The sequence below is a fragment of the Rana temporaria genome, chromosome 4, assembly GCF_905171775.1.
Source record: "Rana temporaria chromosome 4, aRanTem1.1, whole genome shotgun sequence".
NCBI classification, from domain to species: Eukaryota; Metazoa; Chordata; class Amphibia; order Anura; family Ranidae; genus Rana; species Rana temporaria.
The window spans coordinates 116215700-116243366 of NC_053492.1; the positions used below are offsets into that span (position 1 = coordinate 116215700).

Here is a 27667-nt window from a genome sequence, read left to right on the forward strand (position 1 = left end):
GGCATACACACGGTTGGAATTTCCGATGGAAAAAGTCCATCTGACTTTTTCCATCAGAAATTCCGATCGTGTGTACGGGGCTTAATAGTTATTATGGGAAAAAGGTGTCTCCGCTGAAGCTTTATCACCAAGGCTTGCTTCCACAACAACCCAAAATTTTCAAAATCCAATTGTCACAGGGACAGAAAGTGAGGTGAAATCTTGTGAACAGGGACAAAGACAGCAAAACAAACGTTACAGGGGTGTTAACCTTTCCCTATGCTATTCAAAAAGCTTAAAAATCTTTTTTTTTGGCTGGAGCTACACTTAAAAAACGTACCAGTTCCAACTTACAAACACATTCAACTTAAGAACAAACCTACAGATCCCATCTTGTTTGTAACCCAAGGACCGCCTGTACCTAGCATTTTCTGTAAGCTGTAAATGTTTTACTATTGCGTTCATCCTCACTTGTACACTTTTACTAATAAATTGAAAAAATCTGCATAAACACCAAGGTAAGGAGTCTGACTTTTATTTTTGTTTTGTAAAATTGGTAATGCATTTCAAAATCATACAATTAAAGGATAATTTCCTCATATCAGGCAGAATTTCACTTTTCATAATAAATAGAAGCGTTTTCAAATGCCATTTCTAGCCCTACCATCCCAATGTGCTTTTTTCCCACTTACCTTATCCACAGGAGGTTAAAAATCTTGTCAGTTTACAGTGGAACCTCGGATTATGAGTAACGCGGTTAACAAGCATTTCGCAATACGAGCACTGCATTTAAAAAATCCTGACTCAGTTTGCAAGTGTTGTCTCGTAAAAGAGCAGGATTCAAGCCACAGCAGTGTGCAGTACCGTGTTTGGTCTGAGGTGAGGCGTGCTGGAGCCGAGCGGATCCGAACGGCGCCAAAATAGTCCGTTCTCAAGCCTTTCCAAGGTTTGCTGACGTCAGCCGAGCTGTCCTTGTGACTTTCCGTGCGTTTCCGAGGCTCTCTGGGGCCCCCCACCTCTGGCCACCTGCTGTATTGCATGCCATTGAAGGCAATGCGGAATAAATTATTTTAATTTCCATTGACTTCGATGGGGAAACTCGCTTTGATATGCAAGTATTTTGGATTACGAGCATTCTCCTAGAACGGATTATGCTCATAATCCGAGGTTCCATTGTATTTGAATTTTTAAAATGATTTTGAGATTCCATCACTTCCTGTGGCATTAAAGTGTTACTAAACCCAGGACCCTGCATTCACTATATCTGGTCTCCCACAGTACACAGAACATGAAAATGGAATTATTTTAGTAAATATAAACTGCTAATTACCCAGTATATAGCAGGCTTGTGACTTCCATCAGTGCCTGGTTAAAGCCTGTAGGAGGAGTTTTCATTCTCCCCTGATTGTCCTATGACGCTACAGGACCCATTACCCTTTGTCTGGACAGTGCTGATTGGCCCTGTGCTGATCACATGCACCCTCCCAAGAAAATAAATAAATTCTCTAGCCCCTAAGGCTCTGTTCTATCAGAAGATGGACTGGGGACAGCAGAAGAAGGTGAGGATCAGAGAAGACAGGATCAAACAGCCTTTTTACACAATGCAGAGGATTAACCCCTTAGGTTCCACAGTGAGTATATCAAGCAAGCTTTACTGCATATCCGGATTGATTTTACTGTATTTGGTTTAGTAACACTTAAACTTCCTATAGACCATCTCCCAGAAGCCTTCACTTCCTTGTTGCATCACAGAAGAAGGTATGATAGGGTGTGTTCACCACTCTGGACCACACCTCCCTCATTACAATACTACCTTCCACTCACTTCCTATACAATCTGATCATTTAATCTCCTTTAGATCTCCCATCAGCTGTGTGGTACATGGGCCTGTCTGATTTGATATAAATTGAATGAATTGTTCAGGTGTGTCCACCTATTCCATAGTTTTGGTAAATCTAAAGAAAACGGAAATGGACAGAGATTGTACAGAGTGCATAGTGTATGGCCACCACCTTTATACAAGTATACATCTCCACGCAGGGAAAATTCACATTCCCACGTGTGTTTTTTTGGGTGTTTTGGAGAGTTTCCACTTGTCACACATAGGGCAGCCCATTCACTTGAATGGACTGTCCTACACGCACGCAACAATCACCCCAGAAAAGCTCCAGAACCTTTTTTGGAGTGGAGCATGGAGCGTTACCACAGTTTTTGGTGCGTTTGCTGCACTTGGGGTGCCTTTATCATACAATGACAACACAAGCATGATGCACATTTGCAGCATTTCAGAAATGCATGGCAAAGTACACATTTTCTGTGCAGTTTGCCATGCATTTGTAAACCCACAGATGTGAATGGAGCATCATTGTTCTTGTGTAAACACACCAATTTCACTTTCAGACCCCATTCACACCTAGAGTAGTGGGAACCCATGTTTTTTGGCTTTTTTCCCAGTGACACACATAGGGCAGCCCATTGATTTCAATGGGCTGCGCTACATTTGGCAAAGTAGCTAATGGGAAATTTTGGCATGGTTTTTACTGCATTTGTCACTTGTTTTTTCATTTGTGTTTGCTTCTGTGTTGGGTGTGTTAATGACACTAAAAGCTTAACTAGGTAATCTTGGGTGTACAAATGTGGCCATACACTATACAATCTGATTGTACAATCTTCTTTAGATTTACCAAAATGTTATAATAGGAGGACACATCATCTATCCAATCACTCTATGTCCAATCAGACAGGCCCTTGCACTAGATCATGGGTTTCCCGTAGGCTGCATGTGGCCCCTGGGAATTTAGCATGCAGCCTGAGCTTGTCTAAAGAAATTCTGGGGAAGACAGGAAAATGCACGCATGGAGAACTCCTTCCTGTGTCTTACTGCCTTCTCTGTCTCTGTCTGTATACCAGGGAGTCTCTGAAGCTTTCTAAGAAATACTGCAAAGGATAAGGCTACGGCCTTGTTCTCAAAATCAAAACAAGCTTGTATCTTTCTGCAACATGCAGATGACACACAACTGTATTTTCGCATATGGAACAAAAAGGATCATTATCTCAGACTAGAGAAATGCCTTACTTTGATAGAAAACTGGATGACTTAGGCCGTGTACACACGAGAGGATTTATCCGCGGAAACGGTCCGGGGGACCGTTTCCGTGGATAAATCCTCTGGCGGATTTTGATCTCATGGTTGTACTAACCATGAGATCAAAATCCCCGCGGAATTCCGTCCGCGGTGACGTGTCGCGCCGTTGCCGCGATGATGATGCGGCGACGTGCGCGACGCTGTGATATATGGACTTCCACGCATGCGTTGAATCATTACGACGCATGCGGGGGATGGATTCGGACGGATTGATCCGGTGAGTCTGTACAGACCAGCGGATCAATCCGTTGGACTGGATTCCAGCGGATCAATTTTTTAGCATGTCAAGAAATTTTGATCCGCTGGAAATCCATCCCCGGGGACAAAAATCCGCGGAAACAGATCCGCTGGATCGTACACACCAGGGGGATCTATCCGCTGGAACCGGTCCGCAGGGCAATTCCAGCGGATCGATCCTCTCGTGTGTACGGGGCCAAAGAGTTATCTTAAACTCAACAGTTCGAAAACAGAACTTCTCCTGTTTCACGCCAACCGAAAAAATCATCCCGCGACAACATGGACACCCCCACCCATTCTGGGTAAAACCATCACCCCTAGCACCAAAGTCAAAAGTCTCAGAGTCATTTTCGACACCAACATGACTATGGATGCACAAATAGGGTCAGTAGTTAGTGGATCGCACCATCTGCTGCGCCTACTACGCAGACTCACCCCCTTTATCCCGAAAGAAGACATAGCAGTGGTGGTGGGTACTATTATTAACTCCAGACTAGACTATGCAAATGCCCTTTATCTCGGACTCCCCAAATACCAAATCACTCGTCTGCAAGTTGTTCAAAATACGGCCGTTCGATTAGTGACCGGCAAAAAAACATGGGAATCAATCTCACCTTCACTGAGATCCCTTCATTGGTTGCCAGTAAAAGACAGAATCACTTTCAAGACACTCTGTCTGACACTTAAGTGTGTTCAAGGATACGCCCCCCCAATATCTATGCGAAAAACTAAAAGCTCACAACCCCAATCTCGTTCTGCGATCCACCAACCAAAATCTACTCCAGATACCCAGAGCCAGATACAAGTCCAAAGGAGATAGAAGATTTGCAGTCCAAGGACCTAGACTGTGGAACGCTCTACCAACCACCATCCGATTGGAGTTGAACCACTTGGCCTTCAGAAGAAAGATTAAAACCCATCTCTTCTGAGGTCAAAAACTTTTACTCATCGAATGAATACAGCGCCCAGAGGCGATTCAACAGAGGTACATTAATGGTATATTGGTACATAGGGGAGCTGGATTTAGAAGAAAAAAAAGTGAACTTGGCCTTTAAGGCAATGTAATAAATCATCATGTATGAATGAGAATTATACGAGGAGGTTTATTGCACATCATCTATCCTGTTAATGTATACTACATCACTAGTACATCAATTATGTGTCAGCTGTACTATTTATGTAAGGGCTTTCAAAAATGTAACTTCAATTCAAGTGTAAAAAATATATATATATTTTTTAGTACATTTTTAAAATGTTTCGGATTTCAGATTAAGATAAGGAAATGTCCAAAAAAAAAAAAAATGCTTTTGAGACGGCTTCATAAAATCGGAGATGAACTAATATCAGACTATCTTTTGGGGCTAATATTTCTGGGTAATAAAGCTTGTCAGATGGATACAGTTTGTCACTGAGTATTTTATATACAGCAAGACATGTTATGACAGCCTCAGGTTCTGTGATGAATAGAGTTTTAATTGATATGCAGCTAAACTCAGCACTGCAGTGGGCTTTCTGGTAGAAATAACTATTCAAATGCAGAGTAAAGCAGTTTTGATTAGGAGCAGGTACAACAAAAAAGTAATCTCACAGAAAAAAATTAAATGTAGTTCACCAACACAAAAACAATGTTGCTAAATTCTGACAATTTAAAGGGTATAATACCAAAATGTATATTTAAGTTAAAGGTGGAATATGCTGGGCTCAGATCTCTTGGGGTCTCTAGTCATGAATTCTCCCTTATTTGGTTACTGCAGGTGTGAAAAGCTCAGGAACAGGAATCCCAAGGGATATAAGAAATCATTAAATGCTCAACTCCTCAACATATACTAACAACTAAAGCTCAACTTTAACTTACAGACAATAATAAAATAATACATTGCTTTATACCAGTTAGAATTCAAAAAACAAATATTGCTGCAAAATTCACCCCCTGGAGCTATCCCCACAATTCAGCAACACTAATTTCATGGGTTTAAAGATGTTTCTAGAAGACATGTCAAAAATCTGCCATGGGCTCACCAGAGCTTGCTGCTCTCTCGTCATTACATGAAGACATTCTCTGCAGCATAACCCACAAAACCAAAAGACTATACCAGAGACTCCTGGAAAAAGTTATGTATAAAGATATAAAAAAAAAAAGTGGGGGGTTATGGCCCAGTCTGGAGTTATAAAACAGTTTTGGGTAGATTGACCATCTAATAGAGTACTGGAGAACTTTCACACTGTGCTGCCTATAGCGTCGGTGGTAAAACGCTGCTATTTTTAGCGCCAATGCTATTGGCGGATTTGCGGTGCATTTCGCCAACTAAGGGGTGCATTTGTGGGCGGTATAGCCGCCCTGTCACATTGATTTCAATGGGCAGCAGCGGAGGAGGAGCGGTAAACACACCGCTCCTTCTATGCTCCAAAGATACAGCTTTTTTTACCGTCCTGCTAGCGCACCGATCCAGTGTAAAAGCCCCTTGGGCTTTCACACTGGAGTGAATGGGGACAGATTTTTAAGGGCGTATTGCAGGTGCTATTTTTAACGCTATAGCGCCTGCAATACGCTCCAGTGTGAAAGGGGTCTAATTCATATTCTGGAGAACAGCAACACTCAATGATTGTGGTGGGCTTTCTTTTCATAGCTATTGCTGTGGAGTTTGGCAGGCCATTAATCATTTGCTTTGTTTAACCAGTGGGTTGAACGAAAAACGAAAAACGAAAAAAAAAGGATTTCAATATCCACACATTCAATGTGGATGAAGGAATCACTCCTGCCGTGTTATTGTATTCTGATAGCATGGAGATTTCCTCGCCCACAGAATACAATGATTAGTGCTGCCAGCTATTGTCAGTGGCACTGATCGATTGGGAAAAACTCCACAGGCTGGTTGTACAGAAGTAGATAGATAAAATTACCTATGTACAACCAGGGTGCCTACACAGGGATCTAAATTTGGCCAGTCTCTGCTGAAGCAGCGAATGTCAACCCATGTATGGCTGGCTTTTTGGGTATACAAGGATTGATTGCTAACTGCACCACAATCAAGGTAGGAAAAGCTGGCAACTCCATGTCCACATGCAAAATTTAAACGTTTATTGGTACATGTAAGAAGATACAAGGGCTGACGCGTTTCAGCACACTGCCTTGGTCACAGCACAAAGATAAAAATGACACACATGCTAGATTTAGTAAACAGAAAGGGAAACAACCCCATCCACTGCATGAGCAATAATCCAATCATGCTAATGAATTTGTCAGACTGCCCAGCTGATGAAAGTGGGGAGGAGAAGAAAGATCATATAACACTAGTGAAAACATCAAAATATAAACAAAATAAAAATAATAAATATAAATGAAATAAACCACAAAAAAAAGAGAAAAAGGAAAAAAAGAGAAAAAGAAAAAAGGAGAAAAAGAAAACAAAAAAGGAGGCAAATAATGACAAATAATTCCAAATATCATAAAAAACACTAGCATATGAACAAGTGAGTTGTAACATGCCTGCATGGACCTTTTCTACACATATATAGAAGTTTTTCTTCCTTTATTTATAATTACCAATTCTATAAAAATCCATATACAAGCCCCAAGCACTACTAATTGAATGTTACAGAAAGCTGAAAAAAAGGTCTAAAAGACAGCTAAACTTGACTACTATTTTAAAAAGAGATCCACATAACAGATATGTTGCGGATCTCTTTTTAAAATATTAGTCAAGTTTAGCTGTCTTTTAAACCTTTATTTCAGCTTTCTGTAACATTCAATTAGTAGTGCTTGGGGCTTGTATATGGATTTGTATAGAATTGGTAATTGTAAACAAAGGAATTTTCCAACATATTCCTTTAACAAACATTGATCAAACAATTGACTTCTTTCAAGCAGGTTCAAAATTTGTCTGGTCCCTGCTGAAAAGTCAAATATTTGATCAGTGTATAGCCAGCTATAGTACCATATCTATACAACAATGAACTTTTTTTACATTTAATTATTTGCATTACCTGTTGTTGTTTCCTGTCATTTGCTTTATTATCTGGCAATAGATTTCGTCTCTTAGAGCTTCCTCACGTATGGGGCCTGAGAATATCTGATCTGTAAATTCCACTGGGGAGCGAGCCTGCTTTGATGGATAGTCACCCATGTACTTCATGATAGGTAAAGCATGTTAAGGTTTAATAAAGTACAAAAAAACAGCATATAGTGAATGTTTTAAGAACATTAAAGTAAATATGTGTGAGCAAAGGCAGTCTTCATATTTTTTTCACAACAGGCTTTCTTTTAAATAACTTTAAAGGAACACTGAAGGCAGAATTTTTTTTTTTTTAAATAACAAACATGTTATACTTACCTCCACTGTCCAGCTCGTTTTGCACAGAGTGGCCCCGAATCCGGTCTTCTGGGGTCCCTCGGCGGCTGTCTCGGCTCCTCCTCGCAAAAGCTTTCCACCTTCATGCTAGCATGGTGGAAAGCTTTTGCAGGCGCGCCCCCGTGATACAGCGGCCGGCATAGCCGCCGACTGTATCACTCGGCCCCGCCCCCGGAGCACCGCGTCATCGGATGTGATTGACAGCAGCGCCAGCCAATGGCTGCGCTGCTACCAATCTGTCCAGCCTAGCCAATCAACGGCCAGGCTGGGAACCGAAGAAGATCACAAGGACGCGTGCGGGACTTTCGAGGGGTGAGGTAAGTAAAACAGGGGTTCGGGGGGGGGGGGCGGGGGGTTAGTACCGTCGGATGTTTTTTCACCTTAATGCATAGGTGAAAAAACATTTACCTTTACAACCCCTTTAAAATACTTTTAATTGAATGCACTTCCTAGGTCATATACTTTATATTAGTACTATTCTGATGCATTAGGAAAGGATATCAGTGAAAGCTTGGCAGGCATAATCCCGTAGATCGAGTATATCGCACACCTTCTTAAGCAGAGGCTGTCTGAGGGGCTCCCTGGAGTAAGCCCAGAGTTGAGTCTTAGCTCGCGATCTCTGAAGAAAGGTGCTGGAAACAGACTCAGCTTCTGGAGGCCTGCATAATACACATGATGTCATCATCAAATCAATTATATTTATATATGGCATTATGATATCATAGCGTGGATGCTGTGTTTCTTTGTTGGTGTTATTTTTAATACCTGAAATACTGCATAGCAAACTCCTCCAAAGTGTATGGTTTTACCTCTTCTTGCTCACCAAACTCATCAGTCTGAGTATTAACAAATTCTGATCTGCGCTGTTCTGGAGACATTGCAATCAGTCGCTGAAACAGAATGGGCAAAAACAGTTTTGGGTATAGATACTTGCGCATAAGTTATAGCATCTACAATATAGGGGATAGATTTATGGCATTTTTATTATTATTTTTTTTTTTTTTTTTTTACTAGTTATGGTGGTGACCAGCAATTCATAGCGGGACTGTGTCATTGTGGTGGACATTTTGGACACTTTCGAGACTTTTAGGATCAGTGACATTATTACAGTGATCAGAGCTAAAAATGTCCACTGATCACTGTATAAATGACACTGGCAGGGAGGGGGTTAACACTAGGGGGCGATCAAAGGGTTAAGTGTGTCCTAGAGAGGTGCTTTCAAACTGTGGGGGGAGTGAGATTGCTGTTCCTGATCACTAGGAACAGACAATCACACTGTACTCCCCTGTCAGAATGGGGATCTGCTTTGTTTACATTGGCAGATCCTCCTTCTGCCCCTCTGAGGAGCAATCGTGGGTTACCAGTGGACATCGCGGCTGCCGAAAATGCACATCGGCCTCCCCGCTGTGCAGTGGGTGCATGCATGCGGCAACAGTATCTTGTGCACGAAACAACATACATTTCACGCAATAGGGCCGTCCTGCCACCGTATATATGCAGTGGGTGGTCCTTAAGTAGTTAAAGGGGGGGTAATTATTTTCTATAGCCACTGTATATATGAAGTGAAGTCGCTGTAGATCCAAGGGGGACATGCAAGGATAATAAAAAAAAAACATTTTAGCTTGCACATGATTGGATGATAAAATCAGCAAAGCTTCCCCTCATTTCAGATCTACCCCTCAGATTTACAGCGACTGCACTTCCAAGTGCACTTGCAGTGCACATGTAGTGCAAAGTGGATTTGCCTTTCGTAAATAACCCCTATAGGCATTTCACTTTGCAAGGGAATTTGCTTCAGAGCTTAGTGAATGTGGTGAAGTTTCACTTCGCAAAGAATACTTATTAACATGCAAGGAAAAACTGTATTTTGCTTGTATTTGACTGGATGACTTTTCATTCCATAAGCTCTGGGTCAAATCCCCTTGCAAAGTGAACAGCCCATTTAATAAATCAACCACTACTGAGTGGGTGTTATTCATAAAGGTATGCTCAGTAAAAATGTAGCATTAAGCGTAAACCTATAAACAGTGTTAGTTTGGTTATTTGAACTTGTTTGAGTCAGAAACGTAAACTATTAAAACTAAGGAATGAGTGTGACAGCCAGGCAAAAAAGCATTTTAAAAAGGAGAGGACAGCAGTGGTAGGCTTCATGTTTCTCTCATGCAAGGTTTTCTTTAAACTAACTTAGGCCCCTTACACGGGCTGTCTGATCAGGTCAGCCTGTTAGTTTTTCAGGTGGACCTGTTCGAACCCTGCATTGTCCTCTATGGAGGGGCAGATGTCAGTGGATACATGTACGCTGATACATTCCGCCATCTGATTTGATCCTGTCTGTCAAATCCAGGCGGATATCGGTCCTATTTTCCATCCGTCCAACAGATCAGATGGAATCGGATGTAAATGGACAGGCAATGAATGCGGAGGGAGCTGTTTTAAGCTCCCCGAGCACATGGGAATGGTGGCAGAGGGAGTTTCTAGGTAAGGCACACCTGTAAGGTAAGGGGCTTTAGTACAGGTAGCCAGGGACCAATGATAGGCGGGCCGTAGGTCACAAGGACACAGGGAACTTTCTGGAAGGAAGGTAGTTTATTTAAGGCAGGAGCGAGCAAGCGTGGGCACCAGTGCTTCAGGAGCCATTACCTTTTTTTGAACTCCCGCGCCCCCGAGCTGCAATGAAGAGCCTGGTAAGAAGAATCCTTGAGAGAGCGGGTGCTGAGGACGGGGACTCCTGGATGCAGCAGTGTCTTTCTCTACCTCCCATCCAGGACACGCAGCGCACACTCGCCTCTGCAGACCGGAGCACGTCAGCTGGCTCTGCCTCCGGGCCCGCCTCCGGACTTACCGCACCAGTGACATCCTCCCCATGCTACTTTCCGCACCTATTGGACGGTTCAGCAGCGGGCTCATGGGGATTGGACATTGGCAATGTCAGTCAGCTGGCTGGCACACACATAGGCAGCATGGAAGAGGAGGCGCCAGCGGTCTCCCCAGCCCACACGGACGGAGCAGAACCTTCACCACAGAAGCGTAGGAAGTCTAACAGACTTCCCGCTGCCAAGGCGGACGCTATGGCGCCTCCGGCCAGGGGGTCACAGAGAGGTAAAAACGGCGGAGGACAGCGGGGGGGCCGCGCCAAGAAGTCGGGCCCCCCTCCTAACGATAGCGCAGCACCCAGTGTTTTTTCTCAACAGGTTCCAGCACAGGTGGCACCCGCTGCAGACACAGGAAGACCCATGCTGCTGGCTGCTCCCGGCAGCAGCATCAACAGGACATGGAACACAGCTGGGTCCATGGGAGACATGCGCCCACCCAGCACACAGACAGCATTTGAACCACAGCAAATCCCAGTGATATGTGCCCAGACGGTTCCTGCGTCAGGTCCAGGTAATGAAAATCTGTCTCAGTTACAGCTATTAACTTCCCTCACTGCTTCATTGTCTTCTATCATTGCTGGTATGTCTCCTAACTTACCTGTTCCTCAGAACTGTTCTGCAGCCACTGTTTGGGCCAGCCAAGAGGAGGGTAGGAGCGGCCTGGGGATGGGTGGAGGTGTATCACAACCTTTACATGTCAGTGGGATGGATATACCAGTGAATGTACCTGAAACTTGTGCTAGGGAAGCTTTGCCTTGCACACTGTCACCTTTAGGCTACCACCTATCCGCAGCTACAAAAGATAAAATTGTCAAGGGTGATTTTGTTGACCTTTTGTCACTCTTACCTTCAGCAAAGGAGTCGGTGTTCAGGGAAAAAACGGAGAAGAGGGAAGGGGACAGGCGCAGGCCAGTGGCAAGAACCTTTAACCTCCCTGGCGGTATGATTCTTTCAGAAAAAACATGCTGAAAGCGGTACCATTATTTGCAAGGAAATTTGGCGTTTTATATTGTAGGTCTGTAATTTTTAGAAATAACTCACTTAAATCTGACCAAACAAGATTCTAATAGGCATCCCGGGTATGACATTTTTTTAAAAACAAAATTATAAATTATAATATAATAAATAATTATAAATAATTATAACAAATAATAATATAATTATAATAAAAATTATTCAATAATGTAATCAAATCAAAATCACTGAAATTTGCTCAGTTGCAGAATTGTTGCTGTAATTATTTTTTTTTTTTTATGACGAATTTCCCCACAAATCGCTATCGCACAATTCTGCAAGTGATTATAATTTATTATCGCTGTTTTTTAGCTGATCTAAAACTATTTTTGACATAAAGGGACACTTTTGGTTGCTATGGACAATCTACAGTTTGCAGGGAGAAAGAAACGTTTTTATTATATAAAATGACATGCAGGGCACTGGACAGACCACTAGGGACAATGGGGGTGTGTTTTTTTTACATACAGTACTGTAAACTGTAATAAGATTACAGTATACTGTATGTATAGTGTTTGTTTACTTTTTTGAATTTGGCGCCGTTCTCCGTCCCCCTGCGTCGTAACGTCGCAGGGAACGGAGATCGGCGTCACACGGAGGCACTGTGTGAATCGAGCGAGGTCCTGCTCGCTCACACAGCGCGGTGGCATCGCTGGATCCAGGGACAAGGTAAGTAAAACTCCCTGTACATCCAGCGAGGCGAGCCCGAGTCTGACTCGGGGTTACCGATCCTTGCCCAAAAATCTCACCCCGAGTCAGACTCGGGAACACTGCCCAGGAGGTTAATAACTGGTTACAGGCATTTCTGATTTACTCTAGTGTAATATGCGAGAAGTACCCTGATAAGAGTGTGGGTTTGATGCAACATATGGATATAGTTTTGGAGGCGTATAAGAATTTTGGTGGTGTCTCATGGTTCTCATACGATGAGTCGTTTAGACAAAAATTATCTGTTCATCCCAATCTGCAATGGGGATCAAAAGACATTGGTTTGTGGCTGAACCTTTTTCTGCCTCAGAGAGGGTTCACCCCCAGGCCCCAGTCACCAAATTCGGGCGCGCCAGCCACCTTTTATAGAAAAGGACTATGTTTTTCCTTTAACGATTCCCAGTGCAAGTTCCCTGGCACTTGCAGGTATAGACATGAGTGTGCATTTTGCGGGGGGACTCACCCAGTCGCTAAATGTTTTAAAAAAATGGCAGTTGCCAACCAGCCACAATACAGGGAGTCCTTTCCGAAGAGCGGTATCCCTGGTGAAGCTACAAGAAATGCTCCCGTGGCTCCTAATCTACACAGACAGGCAGACGGCCCAGCTACTATGTGAAGGTTTCAAGGAAGGTTTTAGACTTCCCCCTTTTGAAGGGCAGGGTTGTATAGTTGGAAGAAATTTAAAGTCAGCAACAGACTTCCCTGAAGTAGTTAGGGAAACATTTTTCAAAGAGCTCAAGGAAGGTAGAATTTCAGGCCCTTTTCTGCACCCCCCGTTTAAGGACTTCAGAGTCTCCCCTCTTGGGGTGGTCCCCAAAAAAGAAGTAGGGTCCTTCAGGTTGATCCACCACCTGTCCTCCCCGGCAGGTGATTCCCTTAACGATCAAATTAGCGAAGAAATGTCATCAGTGAATTATTTAACATTCGATGACGCTTTGAAAAAACTACGCTTGCTGGGTAAGGGTTCTTTCCTGGCTAAGGCAGACATTCAATCTGCTTTTCGTTTATTACCAATTAACCCTTTGTCCTTCAATTCATTAGGTTTTGTTTTTGACGACTGTTTTTTCTTTGACCGTTGCCTCCCAATGGGCTGCTCCCTCTCCTGCAGCTATTTCGAGTCATTTGCCACATTCCTGGAATGGGTAGTGCAGAAACACTCTGGCTCAACCTTCCTGGTTCACTACCTAGATGATTTTCTTTTCCTTGGGATGTCGTTTGCTGACTGCACAAAGGTACTGAATTCTTTTTTGGAAATATGTAGGGCATTCAATATCCCTTTAGCGCACGAGAAGACGCTGTATCCGTCAACGCGGTTAGTTTTTTTTGGGAATAACAATTGACACCGTAGCAATGGAGTTTGAGCTTCCAGCTGAAAAGGTGTCTCAATTAAGGGACAATTTGTTCAGAATGATTAGAAAAAGGAAGGTCATTCTGAAGGAAGTTCAAAAATTGCTAGGGATGCTGGCGTTTGCATCGAGGGTTCTTCCCGTCGGTCGGATTTTTTCAAGGCGTCTCTACCTGGCCATTTCGGGTTTCAAATCCCCCACGTCTTACATCAGAATCTCTTCGGAGATAAGAGAGGATCTCCTGGTATGGTCACAGTTTTTAGAAAAATTCAATGGAAGAGCAGTTTTCCAGTCCGAATTTGTGACCGATCAGGATTACAGTTTGTTTACGGACGCAGCAGGTTCAGTGGGTTTTTCAGCCCTGTGGAAAACCCATTGGTGCGCTTCATTGTGGCATCCTTGCTGGCGAAAGAAAGGGCATACAAAAAACATAGTAATTTTAGAGCTCTTTCCTATTGTGGTCGCGCTAGAGATATGGGGCGACCATTTCAGGAACAAAAGAGTTATGTTCAGCACGGACAATAAAGGGGTGCTTTTCGCAATAAATTGTTTATCGTCCAAATCCCCCCCGGTAATCTCCCTGATTCGTTACCTAGTGTTTAAGTGTTTGAGTTTAAACATTTGGATTAAAGCCCGTCATATTCCAGGTAAGCTGAATGATATAGCGGACTCTCTCTCCCGGTTACAGATGGAGAGATTCAGGTCTCTGTTCCCAGCCGCGGACGAGAGGGGGATCCAGTGCCCAGCACACCTGTGGGATCTGATATAGACTTTGTTCGTATGAATATAGTAAAATCCATCGCCCCAGCTACAATGTCTGCATATTCCTCAGCATGGAGGTTGTGGTTGGCCCATTTGGCCTCGATGGGTGAACATCAGCTGGCATTTTCCGAAAAATTGGTGCTATCCTTTCTGAACAAATTAATGGCCAGTAACCTATCATGGTCCCAGGTTAATAAAATCCTGGCCGGGATCTCCTTTTTCGGCAAATTGAATAACTTTCCCCCTTGCTCCTCTTTCTTTTCGGTTCATCAGGCATTAAAAGGCTACAAGAAAGGCTCCCAGAATAGGGACAATAGAATGGCGGTTACTCCTCCCTTGCTTACCAAATTATGCTCGGCGGTCGGGTCCATATGTTTTTCTCGCTACGAAGCGTCTCTTTTTCGTGCACTTTTTTCTCTTCTTTTTTTCGGAGCGTTCAGGATATCGGAGCTAGTCGCTCCCAATAAGAAATCGGAGTCCAACTTTAAATTTGAACATATGATTTGGGGTATTTCGCGTTTTTCTATATTTGTACCGAGGTCAAAGACTGACCAGATGGGAAAAGGGACCTGGCTAACGCTGCACGCATTTCCAGAGTCTCCTATCTGCCCGGTCAAACTAGTCGGGCAGTTCTTGCAAGTTAGAGGGACAGAAGCAGGGTCATTTTTTATTCACGACAATGGCACCCCATTGTCCGTGTACCAGTTCAACGCGTTTTTTCGGAAATGCTTGTCTACACTAGACATGGGGGGGGTTTCCTCTCTCGTCACATTCCTTTAGGATAGGTGCGGCCACAGAGGCAGCTAGGCTTGGTTTGGATGTTGTTAGCATTAAGCGCATTGGTAGATGGCAGTTAGATGCCTATAAGCTGTACATTCGCCCTCACTGTCTAATTTAATTTCTAGGTCAAGCTTTGTCAGTATGGATTGTAGGCCACTCCTACATATTTTGGGCGGAAAGAAGAGCTTCGCGACGAGTCTATACCGGAAGCTTAAATTTTGACCCCAAGTGGGTGAACATTTGTTGGCACAGAAGAAGGGGTATGGTATGGCGTAACCTATTTGATGAATTAAGTTTATTGTTTCAGTCAATGCCAATCCCGGACGTTTTGATTCTCCACCTCGGTGGAAATGACATAGGGCAAAGGAAAACCCTGGATCTGATTCTTCAGATCAAATATGATTTAAGTCAATTTAAACTTTCCTTTCCTGAGGTTCAGTTGGTTTTCTCAGAGATAGCCCCAAGACTTATTTGTCTGAACTCCCCTTTGGAAAGAGTTAGAAAGAGAATAAACAGAGCGATAGCTAAGTTCATGCCCAAGGTTGGGGGGTTATCCTTCCGTCATGTAGATTTAGAAGGTGGGTTGGTTGGCCTTTTCAGGTTAGATGGGATTCATCTCTCAGAGGTTGGGCTCGACATATTTAACAATGATTTGCAGAGCATGGTGGAGTTGGCCGCGAGGTTGGGTGGTTGGGCCGGTGTCGTTTCTAGGGTGCTACCTAGAAACGGGTCCGGCTAGTGGGGTTGGTTTATAATAATGAGTTAATACCCAACCTGAGCCGTATGGCTAGGTTGATGACTGTTGGTGGTTCAAGTTAACGAGTGTTGTGTTGGTTGTACATACAATGGTTGTATGATTAATAAAGTTGATGAATTAATAAAATGTTGATACCAGTAATAAAGGCCTGCGGCCAAGTTTAACCCACCACATGTCTCTTGGTCGTTAATGGAATAGGTTTAATTCTGCATACAGTCCCATGAATGCGGAGGGAGCTGTTTTAAGCTCCCCGAGCACATGGGAATGGTGGCAGAGGGAGTTTCTAGGTACCCTTGGTGCTGCATGCTGCACACCTGTGGGAATTAGAAGGGCGTGTCCCGGTCTGATAGGGGGGTGGTTCCTCCCTCCCTAGCACACCTGTAAGGTAAGGGGCTTTAGTACAGGTAGCCAGGGACCAATGATAGGCGGGCCGTAGGTCACAAGGACACAGGGAACTTTCTGGAAGGAAGGTAGTTTATTTAAGGCAGGAGCGAGCAAGCGTGGGCACCAGTGCTTCAGGAGCCATTACCTTTTTTTGAACTCCCTCCCCCCCTCCCTTGTCGCGGCCTAATTATTACGTGGTTTCCGGTTGGTTTTGTGAATAAACAACTGGGGTTGGTTTATAATAATGAGTTAATACCCAACCTGAGCCGTATGGCTAGGTTGATGACTGTTGGTGGTTCAAGTTAACGAGTGTTGTGTTGGTTGTACATACAATGGTTGTATGATTAATAAAGTTGATGAATTAATACAATGTTGATACCAGTAATAAAGGCCTGCGGCCAAGTTTAACCCACCACATGTCTCTTGGTCGTTAATGGAATAGGTTTAATTCTGCATACAGTCCCATAGGTTTTGGCCGTTGAAAAGCATTAGCCATAAAAGATCCTAGTGAGGTCCCTCTGCACTCTGGAGTGTGCTAAGTCTGGGACTACTGGGCCATAGATGAGTAGCTTGATGAGGGATTTTAATTCACAAGTTTGTGAGTATTATTCTTATTAATATTAAATAAATGTTGTGGGATAATGCACTAGGCTGGTGATCCCTCTTTTGTTTGTTTTTTCTTATACAACAAGTTATGCACAGGACAGAAACATGTGACAGGATGTTGTAGTTCTATCTACAAAAAACTAAAAAACTTTCAGCAAAACTGACTGCACTTGAATTTTGAACAATGATGAAGAGACTTTCTGACTAGTACAATTGCAGTGTTTCTTAGACACTACTAGTAGTTCACTGTCTAACTATTTGTTGGCGGAAGCTGCTCCTTCCGAATGTATCACCAAGTAAACAAAATTCTGCACATACACAAGTTCACTGCAAATGTTTTTTAAAGACAATTCCTGTATGCATGAACACTTTTGTTTTCTTTATCTGTAGTGCAGAATTTAATTGAGCATTATTTAGGTTATTCAATAGTACAACTAAAACACAAAGAAAAGTTACCAACACTACTACCCAGAATTTATCTTTCACTGATCTGATTTCATTAAGAAATCTGTCTGAATTATATTTGCTACTAAACATCATCAGCTGGCCGTACCATTTTTCTTAATAAGCCTGTTTGTTTCATATTAAAATGTACAGAAGCTTACAATTATCTCAGGGGTGGGTTTACTAAGGCTTGGTACAATATGGATGGCATCAAGAGGCACAGCTCCGCTATTGCCAGTCTTCTCATTCTTGGCAAAGATCCAGTTGGGCCCTGATTGGAACTCTGGACTCCTGTTAAGCAGCAGAAGGTCTCCACTCCGAAAACCTAAAAGCTCAGGCTCATCTAGGGAAAGAGTGATATATTTTTGTTAATATCATAATGATAGTTTGTAAAAAGAACAATAAAATAGAAAAACACTATCTCTTTTTAGCACATTCTGAATCCTCTATCATCTAAAAAAAATTAAAACCGTGTCAGATAAAATGATGCTCCAATAGGTAAGATGGTGCATACAGCCAACAAACTAAAATCTGCCAATAGCAATTTTACCTTGCATGAGTCTCAAAGAAATCCTTATTTAAACCATCTGATAAAACAAGAAGGCAAGAAGCAACTGTTGTAACCTTTAGCAACAAACAGATCATAATTCATTCTTCATAATGACTACACTAAATGACTGGTAGAAGAAGCCCGATAGGTTGGCCGGTTTCACTTATCCTACTACAGACCCCAAGTTAGCAACAATACAATGCACATACAGCGTTTCCCACCAACATGAAAAGCAATAAAAGTCTTTCCATGTTGGAAAAAGCAGGTGTCACCAACAAACATTTTGGACGAGGAGAAATATCATAGGATTGTTTGATGGAAACATTACTGAATTGCACATTATTAGAGAAACAACTAATGACTAAAAAATGTGATGAAATAATGACAGTTGCTACTTTTAATATAAAAAAGCGCATATGGAAACTGTAACTGTATTAGAAGTCCTCCTACTAAGGTATAAAACACTCCCAAAAAAATCCAGAGTGTTTTTGGTGGGATAGCACAAATTGCAAGGTTACAGGATTCCTAATGAGGTTGCACTGCTACATATTTTTCAAAGTGGTGTATATTGTTGCATAGCTGTAGGAGTAAATCCAATTTTTTATTGATATAAAATCTCTTAAGGATTCAGAAAACAACTGTACTTTCCTATGTGCTTTGTGTAAGTTCAAGCCCCTTAAATTCTATATAAAGCCTAAACTTATTTGTGGCTTTGGATGAAGTAGGGAAGGGTTAGAACCCCTGTTCAGTCTTTATTGCTGTCTGTGTCCCAACAGGAAATATTTGTTCTCTCTATTCGTCCTGGTGACCATTATCACTGGGACTTAAAGGGTAACTCCACGTTCGTGGGGGGGGGGGGGAATAGCAAATAAAGAAAAAATTATATAGCACATATAATTGAGACACTAATAATTTTGTAATTAAATGTTATTAAAAATGACCTTTACTGTTCAATCTGCAGCCAGTGTAATTTTCTGAGAATACATTGCAATATGGCTACCTGGAGTTTTCTGTACACAGAGGGCCATATTCTGAGTAGAGTTACGACGGAGTATCTCAGGAAACTTAAATGTAATTTCCCAGCCGGCTGCTAGGTGGCGTTTACGTTCAGGTCTCATTTGTTTATGCAAATGAGCCTGATACGCCGATTCCCGAACGAAATCGCGTCGCGTAACCGTCGCTTACGTCGTTTGCGTAAGCGTAAGGTTACCCCTGCTATATGAGGGGTAACCTTACGCCAGTCCCACGTATGCCATGTTAAGTATGGCATCGGGTCTGCGTCGTCTTTTCCCGTCGGGTACGTCGTTTCCCTAAGTCGTTCTTGAATACGACTTTACGTCAATGACGCACACGTCGGCGTCATTGACGTTTTCCGCCGAGAACTGGAGCATGCGCACTGGGCTATTTTTAGCCCGGCGCATGCGCTGTTCGTTCGAAACGGGGGCGCGCTTAATTTAAATATAAGCCGCCCCCTTTGAAATACGCGGGGATACGCCGGGCCTTTTACACTACGCCTCCGCAAACTACGGAGCAAGTGCTTGAGGAATACGGCACTTGCTCCAGTAAGTTGCGGCGGCGTAGTGTAAATAGCTTACGCGATGTCGCCGCAGAAAGTATGTGAATATGGCCCAGAATGTGTACTGACCACTCCCCAGAAACATAATTTCCTGCTTGTGTGATTGGCTCATAAATTTTCCAGAAGTCTGCCTAAGATACAAGTCAGATTTCAGGCATCCCTTGCAACAACAATTTCATTTTTTGAGAGATACTTTCAATAGGAACACGTCTAGAGGGATGCAGGCCCAGCAGATTTCCTCATTAGTGTCCTGTAGCTCCACACATGACAATTAATTATGAAACACTCCCATTAGTCCTACTCAGAACAGAGGCAGAGAAACCCACATGGATTTCTTCAGAATAACAAAATGTAGGAATCTGCAACAAAGTTTGTTATAAACCTTGCAATATACATAGATCACCCAGAGGGGAATGTTTTTTCTCAACAAAGGTGGAGTTACGCTTTAATTTAGAAGAAAGTCCAGAGTTGTAAACTATAGCTGAAAAGGAATATAGAATAATCACCCAGTGGAAACACCTGTTTCAGTGACACCTATCGAGTTCCCTCACTCAGAAATTCTATGTCCAGTAAAGGAAATAAGGGGAGGTGCCATGAAAAAAAAAACAGCAAAGGTTTTATCCATACCCTACTTTGTCTAAAACAAAACAGAAGTTTTGGCTTTAGATACATTTAATGTTACTTTTTACTGTTCCTAGTGTTTACAAAGCAAGGGACATTAGCTCATGCCTGTTTTGTTGTTGTACTCTGTTGCTGTCCGGGAGCTGTCCTGCAGGGCCACTGCATATACAGATCTGGTTTTAAGGCCATCCACAAAGTAAAGAAGCAGCTTAGAGATTTCTTCACTGTTCTGTGTTGTTAGGACAAATTGTTCTCCACGAACTGTATTTAAAACACAGCACTGACCAAACTGCTTTGCAGCCCTAAAAGAGAATTACAAAACATATCTTATGATTTTACAGTAGTTCTTCACAGAGATAATTAAGCTGTAATGTCTGTTCTCCAAGTCGGTTCTGTCTATATTTATCTATTCAATCTATTTCCACTTCTTATTTTTTCTGATATTAAAATAAAAACAATAAGGACACAGTAAAATTGATATAGCCAATTAAGACAGACTTTCCAATTCAATGACTTCATATTTTTCTGCCACCATTAATATAGCTTAGCTTATTTTTAGGGCTGTTACTGATTAAAATTTTCGTGTTCGATTAATCGTTTTTTTTAATCGATTAATTGACTAATTTCAATTATAACGCACATACATTTTTCGGATCACCACCATATATAGTCCCCACTGTAATAGCCACAGACATCTCCCCCACTGTAATATCCACAGACATCTCCCCACTGTAATATCCACAGACATCTCCCCACTGTAATATCCACAATCACCCCCACTGTAATATCCACAGACATCTCCCCACTGTAATATCCACAATCACCCCCACTGTAATATCCACAGACATCTCCCCACTGTAATATCCACAATCACCCCCACTGTAATATCCACAGACATCTCCCCCACTGTAATATCCACAATCTCCCCACTGTACGATCCACAGACATCTCCCCCACTGTTGGGCCCCGTACACACGAGAGGATCTATCCGCTGGAATTGATCTGCGGATCAGTTCTAGCGGATAGATCCCCTGGTGTGTACAACCCAGCGGATCTGTTTCCGCGGATTTTTTTCCCCTGGGATGGATTTCAAGCGGATAAAAATTTGAAGACATGCTTTCAAATCTATCCGCTTGAATCCATCCCAACGGATTGATCCGCTGGTCTGTACAGACTCACTGGATCAATCCGTCCGAATGGATCCCCCGCATGCGTCGTAATGATTCGACGCATGCGTGGAATTCCTTATATGACCGCGTCATCATCGCGGCAACGGCGCGACACGTCATCGCGATGGGATTTCGGCGCGGATTTCGATCCTATGGTGAGTACACTCCATCGGATCCAAATCCGCGGAAATCCTCTAGAGGATTTATCCGCGGAAACGGTCCGTTGGACCGTATCCGCGGATAAATCCTCTCGTGTGTACTAGGCCTAATATCCACAGACATCACCCCCACTGTAAAATACACAGACATCTCCCCCACTGTAATATCCACAGACATCTCCCCACTGTAATATCCACAATCACCCCCACAGTAATATCCACAGACATCTCACCCACTGTAATATCTACAATCACCCCCACTGTAATATCCACAGACATCTCCCCACTGTAATATCCACAGACATCCCCCCCACTGTAATATCCACAGACATCTACCCCACTGTAATATCCACAGACATCTCCCCACTGTAATATCCACAGACATCTACCCCACTGTAATATCCACAGACATCTCCCCCACTGTAATATCCACAGACATCTCCCCACTGTAATATCCACAGACATCTCCCCCACTGTAATATCCACAGACATCTCCCCACTGTAATATCCACAAACATCTCCCCCACTGTAATATCCACAGACATCTCCCCCACTGTAATATCCACAGACATCTCCCCACTGTAATATCCACAATCACCCCCAGTGTAATATCCACAATCACCCCCACTGTAATATGCACAATCACCCCCACTGCAATATCCACAGACATCTCACCCACTGTAATATCCACAATCACCCCCACTGTAATATCCACAGATATCTCCCCACTGTAATATCCACAGACATCTCCCCCACTGTAATATCCACAGACATCTCCCTACTGTAATATCCACAGACATCTCCCCACTGTAATATCCACAGACATCTGCCCCACTGTAAAACCCACAGACATCTCCCCCACTGTAATATCCACAGACATCTCCCCCACTGTAATATCCACAGACATCTCCCCACTGTAATATCCACAGACATCGCCCCACTGTAATATCCACAATCACCCCCACTGTAATATTCACAGACATCTCCCCACTGTAATATCCACAGACATCTCCCCCACTGTAATATCCACAGACATCTCCCCCACTGTAATATCCACAGACATCTCCCCCACTGTAATATCCACAGACATTTCCCCACTGTAATATCCACAATCTCCCCCACTGTAATATCCAGACATCTCCCCCAATGTAATATCCACAATCACCCCCACTGTAATATTCACAGACATCTCCCCACTGTAATATCCACAGATATCTCCCCCACTGTAATATCCACAGATATCTCCCCCACTGTAATATCCACAATCACCCCCACTGTAATATCCACAATCACCCCCACTGTAATATCCACAATCACCCCCACTGTAATATCCACAGACATCTCCCCACTGTAACATCCACAGACATATCCCCACTGTAATATGGTCCACATCTCCCCCACTGTATAGGAAGATTAGTGCTTGCTTAGTCTTACCAGAGAAGCTGGCCAAACACAAGCAGTTGAGGTCGGGTGATGACGTCAGCGTGCCGCTCTAGGCTCACCTAGGCCGCCGCCGGGTGGACCAAGATGGCTGCCACTCCGGGAGCTAGGCTGAAGCCACGCCCTTCCCTATGGCCGAGGCAGCAGCGAAGCTCCTCGGATCACGTGGTGGGCCGATCGGCATATGGTGACCTGTTCGGATCACGGATCATTTACGATCCGTTGCACCACTAGTACGGATCAAAAGAATTTTGAACGATCAAAAAAATTTACAATTAATCGACAAATTAATTTTTAATTTCCACAGCCCTACTTATTTTCCTTAACAATTCATCCCCACACTGTTATTACCCTTTGCATCGCCCTTCCTATTAGACTGTAAGCTTTCACAGGCAGGGTTCTCCTAAGCCTCTTTTCTTAAATTGTATTGTAAGGGCCCTTTCTCACTAAACGCAGTTGGATACATTTTGAACTGCATTTAAACTGCATAGACAGCCCAAAATCAAGGTAATCCTATGGGCATTGTTCACATCATTGCAGTGCATTTAAAAAAATTAGAGCATGCTGCATTTTTCTGCACAATAAATGCACTGCACAGCACATCTTTAAGCCAAGAAAGCCAAGCCCAAAAACATATAGCAAAATGCATTGCAAATGCACTACTAAACACAGCGCAAAATGCATTCAATCGTGCATCAAGTGCATGTCAAGCACGCATCAAGTGCGCTTCAAATGCAGTTATGTGCAGTTTCTGGTGTGAATGGGCCCTTACTCTACTATCCCCCTTTATTTATTTCAAGTGCTGCACAAACGGCTGACGCTATATAAATCCTGTATAATAATACAATTCTAAAACAAAATAACAGGGTATATAACTACTCTGAATTCACCTCTTAGTATGGATGCCAATTAATTCAGGAAAAGAAAGATCCAGTAGTTTCTTCTCGGTTTCATCTAGAAAACTAACCCCCTTCCAGTTTATTGCAACAATAAAATGGTTCCTGTTGATGCTAGGTCCTGCAAAAGAAGTGGAAGATAGTTGAGATTAATAAGGAGGACAAAGCAAGCAACAGGTATAATAAAAGATTGGCTATAGTAGTGGTCTATCTTACCAGAAAACTTGGATGCTTCAAAGAACTTTGAAAACAACAGTGGCCACTGCAGCCATGAGTAATCCACCACCGTCTCCTTTACTTCTGGTACTGGAGTCTTACTTGTCACATACTGAGCCTTTAACACATAAACATACATTAAAAGACCACATAATACTTGTTACAGTATGTTAGGTTTGTAGGAAGTCAGTAACTATTTCTCTAAGGCCCCGTACACACGGTCGAACATGTCCGCTGAAACTGGTCCGCGGACCAGTTTCCGCAGACATGTCCGACCGTGTGTACGGCCTAGCGGACAGGTTTCCAGCGGACAAAAGTTTCTTAGCAAGCTAAGAAACTTGTCCGCTGGAAACATGTCCATCGGACATGTCCGATGGTTAGTACACCTAATCGGACATGTCCGCTGGTTATGACGTGTAACCAGCGTCCCGAAATCCCACGCATGCGTCGAATTGATTCGACGCATGCATTGAAGCATTGCACTTCCGTGTTTGAGAACGTCGGTGTCTTCTACGTCACCGCGTTCTCTGTCCGCGGGGATTTTGGTCTGATGGTGTGTACACACATCAGACCAAAAGCTCCCAGGAGACATGTCCGATGAAAACGGTCCGCGGACCGTTTTCATCGGACATGTCTCCTCGTGTGTACGGGGCCTTAGAAAGCATTTTCATGTAGTGCTCCAGGTACTTCCAATTATCTCAGAGGCATAAAGCAGGAAAGCCTGTGCGGGAGCTGTACAAGGGGTTACACAGGCATAGCATAAGCTCCACTGTAGCCAAAAGTTTTTGTTCGTTTTGAATAGAATAGGGACTTTTGATTATTATGTGTGTACCTGTATAAGAGAGTTCTTCCTGCTGTCTATCTAACAGATGACTGTGAGCAGGAATTTTCTTCTCAGAAAATAGGTGCAAAGACACACCCTCCATACCGCATCAAATAGGTTTATCTAACAACGGAAGTCCTGAAGGTAAATACCAAGAATGCATTACGTACAGCAGGGTTGTCAAAACTTTTTTCAAAGAGGGCCAGATTTGATGACGTAACAATGCGTGGGGGCCGACCATTTTTGCCTGACATTCTGTGAACCATTAAAATTCGGTCTAAGTGTGTTTGTCCGAGCACTAATACACCACCTAACAAAAATTGTGTCCCCAACAAATTTCAGAGCGCCGCTCAAGACTAAGGCCTAGTACACACGAGAGGATTTATCCGCGGAAATGGTCCGGAGGTCCGTTTCCGCGGATAAATCCTCTGGCGGATATTGATCTCATGGTTGTACTAACCATGAGATCAAAATCCCAGCGGAATTCCGTCCGCGGTGACGTGTCGCGCCGTCGCCGCGATGATGACGCGGCAACGTGCGCGACGCTGTTATATAAGGACTTCCACGCATGCGTCGAATCATTACGACGCATGCGAGGGATGGATTCGGACGGATTGATCCGGTGAGTCTGTACAGACCAGCGGATCAATCCGTTGGACTGGATTCCAGCGGATATATTTCTTAGCATGTTAAGAAATTTTGATCCACTGGAAATCCATCCCCGGGGAAAAAAAATCAGCGGAAAAATATCCGCTGGATCGTACACACCAGGGGATCTATCCGCTGAAACCGGTCCGCAGATCAATTCCAGCGGATCGAATCTCTCTTGTGTACGGGGCCTAAGGATGAGCTCAGGAGTGTTGTTTTATGTATACCTTATTTATCGGCGTATAACACGCACCTTCACTTTAAGAGGGAAGTTTCAGGGAAAAAAAAACTATTTAAAATAAAGAACTGTGAAGCAAAATAAGGGTCAGTACCCATCAATGCAGCCTCCCCATTTCGATGAATGCAGCCTCCCCATTTCCATGAATGCAGCCTCCCCATTTCCATGAATGCAGCCTCCCCATTTCCATGAATGCAGCCTCCCCATTTCCATGAATGCAGCCTCCCCACTGCCATGAATGCAGCCTTCCCACTGCCATGAATGCAGCCTCCCCACTGCCATCAGTGCAGCCTGATCCATGCCTATTTGCAGCCTCGGAGGGGACAGGGAGGGGGCGGGACGACGCTAACAGATTACATTCTCCTGCTTTCTCGGCGGCCTCTTTAATACCATTCCTGCCTTCTATGATAGACAGAACAGTCGTCCAATGGCAGCCCAGTAGACAGAACTTCCTAGTACAGATGCCGCTGAGTAAACGTTTGTTATGCCCCCTCCCTGTCCCCTCTGAGGTAGCGCCGATAAATACAGTATATATCTTTAGTAACCCAGGGGCCACAAAAGATATATATATATCCAAATTACCAGGGGGGCCACATTAAACCGGAACAAGGGGCACATTCGGCCCGCGGGCCGGACTTTGGACATGCCTGACGTACAGAGTGCAGAGTTTGACGGGTGTTTATAAATAGAGTGCAGAGTTCAGGGGTGTGCTAGGTGTAGGATTCAGGGGTGCACTCGGCTGGCTCTAGTACCTCCCTGCACACTATAGGTGGCTTTGCCTCTCTCATTGCAGGCAGATTATTCAGTGGGGGTGTAGGTATCTGCACTGCACCCCAGGCACCTTCATCTATCTTGTCCCCATCCTGCACTCAGAAGGGGCTGCTCAGGAGGTCAGATCTGTGGGAGCTGTTGGGAGGCAAACTGTCACATGTAAACACAGAAGCCAGCCTTCTGTGTTTACAAGTTATAGTGGTGAGCAGGGAGCAGAGGGCCGGACCAAAGGTGGTGGAACCATGTTCCAGCTGAAAAAAAAGCCATGGGTGTAGGGGAGAACAAGTAACAGTTAATTATTTGATAGATGTCAGACAAAACATGAAGTGTAGAGAGATATCCCCAATAAAAGCACATTTTATAGTACAATGAGAAAAGTTTAGAATCTATGTCAAGATTTTATTGCTGATCCCATAATGTTTTCCCCTGTCCAGATGTTTCCATGTGTCGGACAGTACAAGAAGAAATGAGAAAAAAATCTTTATAATTGAAAAAGATAGCATGAAACATCTCTCGGACGTTCTAACCTTTCGCTACTTTATTTGAAGTAAAGTTGTACCTAAAACAAATATGCAAAGTTTACATTATTATAATAAAAAAAACAATGTGTGATTAGAATACAGAAATTGGGAGGAACGTTAAAAGAATATAATTAACTATTAAATCACCTTTCATATAAAGATGTGAGAGCTGCATGTGTATAACGGCTTAGGACAGAAACATTTACTGCAGAAGTGAAATGTATCTTGAGATAAAGGTGGGTCTTCTAGACTTTAGGTATGTACACCAAAAATGTAAAATTTTTGGTCAAACCTCTGGGCACTCATTTTGCCTGGCTTAACCTTTTGCTAGTTCATCATAGCAATGCAGTTGCTGTTTCTAATAGTTGCATTGTTTAAGCAAAAACTATCTGATTTCTGTGGGAGACCAGGAGCTTCCTTTTATCCTATTTTTCCCACATTGCTTTAGCAAAGAAGGTATGACAAAGATGTCTGTATACAACCACATCCCTATTAAAGATTTAGTAGTATTCTTTGTTTAATACTCTATACTGTATATTCTAGGTGTTATTTTATCTAGCATGCATTCATCGTTTTAAAGGCATCATCGAATGTCACTTGTAGAGTCATTGTGTCCCTAGATATTAATTGAACCTGAGTGGCGTTGCTGCCAGGAG

General features: G+C 43.3%; 1 protein-coding gene across 1 annotated transcript in view; it reads right to left on the reverse strand.

Moving 5' to 3' along the window:
* The window catches only part of MYO7B (myosin VIIB), a 349736-nt gene that overhangs the window by 65242 nt on the left and 256827 nt on the right, over positions 1-27667 (reverse strand). The window contains exons 32-38 of the mRNA XM_040348869.1: positions 24011-24128; positions 23789-23915; positions 20240-20433; positions 17546-17727; positions 8476-8600; positions 8212-8369; positions 7346-7499 (exon numbers count right to left, since the gene is read on the reverse strand). Coding sequence (XP_040204803.1) covers positions 7346-7499; positions 8212-8369; positions 8476-8600; positions 17546-17727; positions 20240-20433; positions 23789-23915; positions 24011-24128 — 1058 coding nt within the window. The remainder of the gene's footprint in view (positions 1-7345; positions 7500-8211; positions 8370-8475; positions 8601-17545; positions 17728-20239; positions 20434-23788; positions 23916-24010; positions 24129-27667) is intronic.